This window comes from Microtus ochrogaster, unplaced genomic scaffold (genome assembly GCF_000317375.1).
Source record: "Microtus ochrogaster isolate Prairie Vole_2 unplaced genomic scaffold, MicOch1.0 UNK50, whole genome shotgun sequence".
NCBI lineage: Eukaryota > Metazoa > Chordata > Mammalia > Rodentia > Cricetidae > Microtus > Microtus ochrogaster.
In genome coordinates this window covers 1,866,553-1,869,327 of record NW_004949148.1, presented here as the reverse complement: position 1 = coordinate 1,869,327, position 2,775 = coordinate 1,866,553, and the positions used below count along the sequence as shown (strand labels likewise).

At 45.2% G+C, this 2,775-nt stretch overlaps 1 protein-coding gene across 1 annotated transcript in view; it reads left to right on the top strand.

Moving 5' to 3' along the window:
* The first annotated feature begins 386 nt into the window (after window positions 1-386).
* Window positions 387-2,775, top strand: part of Rbmx2 (RNA binding motif protein X-linked 2) — a 13,567-nt gene continuing 11,178 nt past the window's right edge. The window contains exons 1-3 of the mRNA XM_005372501.3: window positions 387-425; window positions 1,356-1,551; window positions 1,729-1,844. Coding sequence (XP_005372558.2) covers window positions 1,547-1,551; window positions 1,729-1,844 — 121 coding nt within the window. The 5' untranslated portion in view covers window positions 387-425; window positions 1,356-1,546. The remainder of the gene's footprint in view (window positions 426-1,355; window positions 1,552-1,728; window positions 1,845-2,775) is intronic.

The window sequence follows — 2,775 nt, the reverse complement described above, 5'->3', positions numbered from 1 at the left end:
CCCAGTAGGATCTGTTGATCACCTACTCGTGAGATTATCCCTCAGCAAAGCTGCTTCGCCTGTAGACCCTAAATCAAAAGGCGTCGTTTTCTTGTTTCCTTTTAAACATCTCCTTCCTTCCACTACCTGCCACGATTTGTAGTTTCCTCGCACTGTTGTCATTCAAAATTTAATAAACTGGCCTTTAAGTTTTCTTCTGAGTCCATTTAAAAATTCTATTATTAAAGAGACTAAGAATTCACAAAATGGCACCCCTATTCTCTGCTGGCATATGGACTTCTGAATATTTATGACATGAACTATCCAAGTAAATATGTATTGCCCCTTCAGATTCCTTTCTACAGAGCAACTGTACAGGACAAACCTAGATGCTCAATTGGCCTGACCTGATTGGGACAAGCAGAGCACTTCAAACTACTCAAAATGTAAAAGATTAATTAGTTTTATTCATGTGTATGTATGTGTGTGTATGCCATGTGCGTGCAGGTACCTACAGAGGCTGGAGGAGAAGGATGGGCCTTTTGAAACTGGAGTTGTGGGTTGCCTGTTGTGGGTGCTGGGAGCTAAATACAGATCCTCCAGAAGATTACCAAATAGTTGTAACCACTGAGCAGTATCTCCAGACCTTCAAGCTAGCTAATTGCTTTGGAGTCCAGTTTCTCCCTCTGTAAAATGGGGATAATAACTGTTAGGAGTTTGAGTTCTTGGGGATGTTGGGAGGGTAGAGATTGAATGAAAAAATGAAAATGGTTCAGTTCTACAGGGATCCGGCTGGGGAAAGGGAAGCAGAAGCCCAGCCCCTGGGAGGGAGAGGTTTAGGGTAGGCGAGGAGTGAGGAGTGCTGGTGGGAGTCACAGGTACTGAGTGAGACCTCACAGAGATAGCCTGTTTAAGTTGTCTACCCCATCATTCAGCGCTTGTTCACTATCTTCTCAATTGATAGATACTAATTTGACAATATTAATTTCTGCTTGCTGGTGGAAAGAGGCCACATTTCTTACATAAATCTGTGGGTATTTAATTCAGTTTGTAGAGCAACATCGGTCCATTTTTAATATTGGGGCAGGAAACAATATCTAGCATCTCATGGCTATCTTCTTTACTTTTCCGCTGTTTTCGTCCTGAAAAGGGACGCTTTGAGGGACTGTTTCTGAGCAGCTACCCGAGAGTAAAACAACAGGGCTTTAGATTAAGAGATAGAACCGGGACTTTCAGACCCCAGAGCAGACACACTACCTCATTCAGAAAACGTTTAAAGCTAAATCAAATAATGCCTTATCCAGAAAGCCAAGGATCCCGCCTCTGCTTACGTCACAAAAGGAAGCAGCGAATAACTCGGGAACTATTTGCCACAGGAGCAAAGATCACTAAGCGTAAGAAAGCGCTTCTGCGCTACTGCGCAGATGCCAGTAGCAGGGAACTTACAGCGGAAGTTCCGCCTCGAGTTCTGCAGGCTCCAATCTGAGCTGTGTGATCGGGTTGCGTGCGCTCTTCGTAGCTTCACCCGGAAGCTGATGGCTTGAGCAAGGAGCGCGAAGGCGCGAATATGAAGTAAGACTTTAGTTTCTCTGTGGAAGGGGGAGTGGGATGCGGATGGTCGCCCACAAAGACGGTGACCGGTCCTCGCGGGGTGGTAGGGCCTTCATGGCCTCGGGGCTGGAGAAGATCGGTATCTAGAAGGTTGGCTATGAGGAAAGCTGCTTAACGTCTTTCATTTCTCCCGCGCAGCCCTTTAACCAAGGTGAAGCTGATCAACGAACTGAACGAGCGAGAGGTTCAGCTCGGGGTGGCAGAAAAGGTGTCTTGGCACTCGGAATACAAGGACAGCGCCTGGATTTTTCTTGGTGAGGTCCACAGTTTTCTCTAACAGTGCTGTTCAAAGTCGCTGCGTCCCCGCTCCGGGTTTTTTGCGCTTCTGGTCATCCCTTTTTTTTTTTTTTTTGGTTTTTCGAGACAGGGTTTCTCTGTGGCTTTGGAGCCTGTCCTGGAACTAGCTCTGTAGACCAGGCTGGTCTCGTCATCTCTTCTGACCAATCTAGTCACCCACACTCTTGTAGCTTGTCTGCCCACAGGTCCGTGTTTTATTTTTATTTTTTTTTACTCGTCCATTTTAAGTTGTCTTAAAAACCAGTGCTTTTAAGGATTGTTATTTACTTAAAATCTTGTTCTTAAAATCTTGCCACTTGGCTGCTGAAACACAGTTAACTCCACAATGAACCCATTATGATATCAAAGAAACTGAGGTGCAGACAGGTTAATAGAGTTCTTTAAGGTCACACACTGCTGCACTGAAAACTATAAGATTAGTGCTTATTATTTCATGTTTACTATCTGTCTTTCCTCAAAATTATTTTCTCCTCTGATTGACTTTTGCTTCTAGTCCTTTGCTGTATTGCTAGGCATCGGGACAAACATTAGCCAGCGTGGAAGACACTGAGGGCGGACTCCCCACTCAAAATCAGCTCTACTCCTGCTTAAGATTTAAAATGCCACCTGAAAAAGGTGGCGGTATCGCGGTTTGTTCTTTAAGGGAAAGCTACTTCTCCTGATGAAAAGAATACTGTCTGTATTACACCCTTGGCCCTGGGTGGCTATGGGACATTTTAAGAAAACCTAAGTACTACATACTAGTGTGTCCCTTCCTTAAGACTTAATCCAACTGGATTTAAGATCATCTGGCTAGCCGGGCAATGGTGGCGCACGCCTTTAATCCCAGCACTCGGGAGGCAGAGGCAGGCGGATCTCTGTGAGTTCGAGGCCAGCCTGATCTACAAT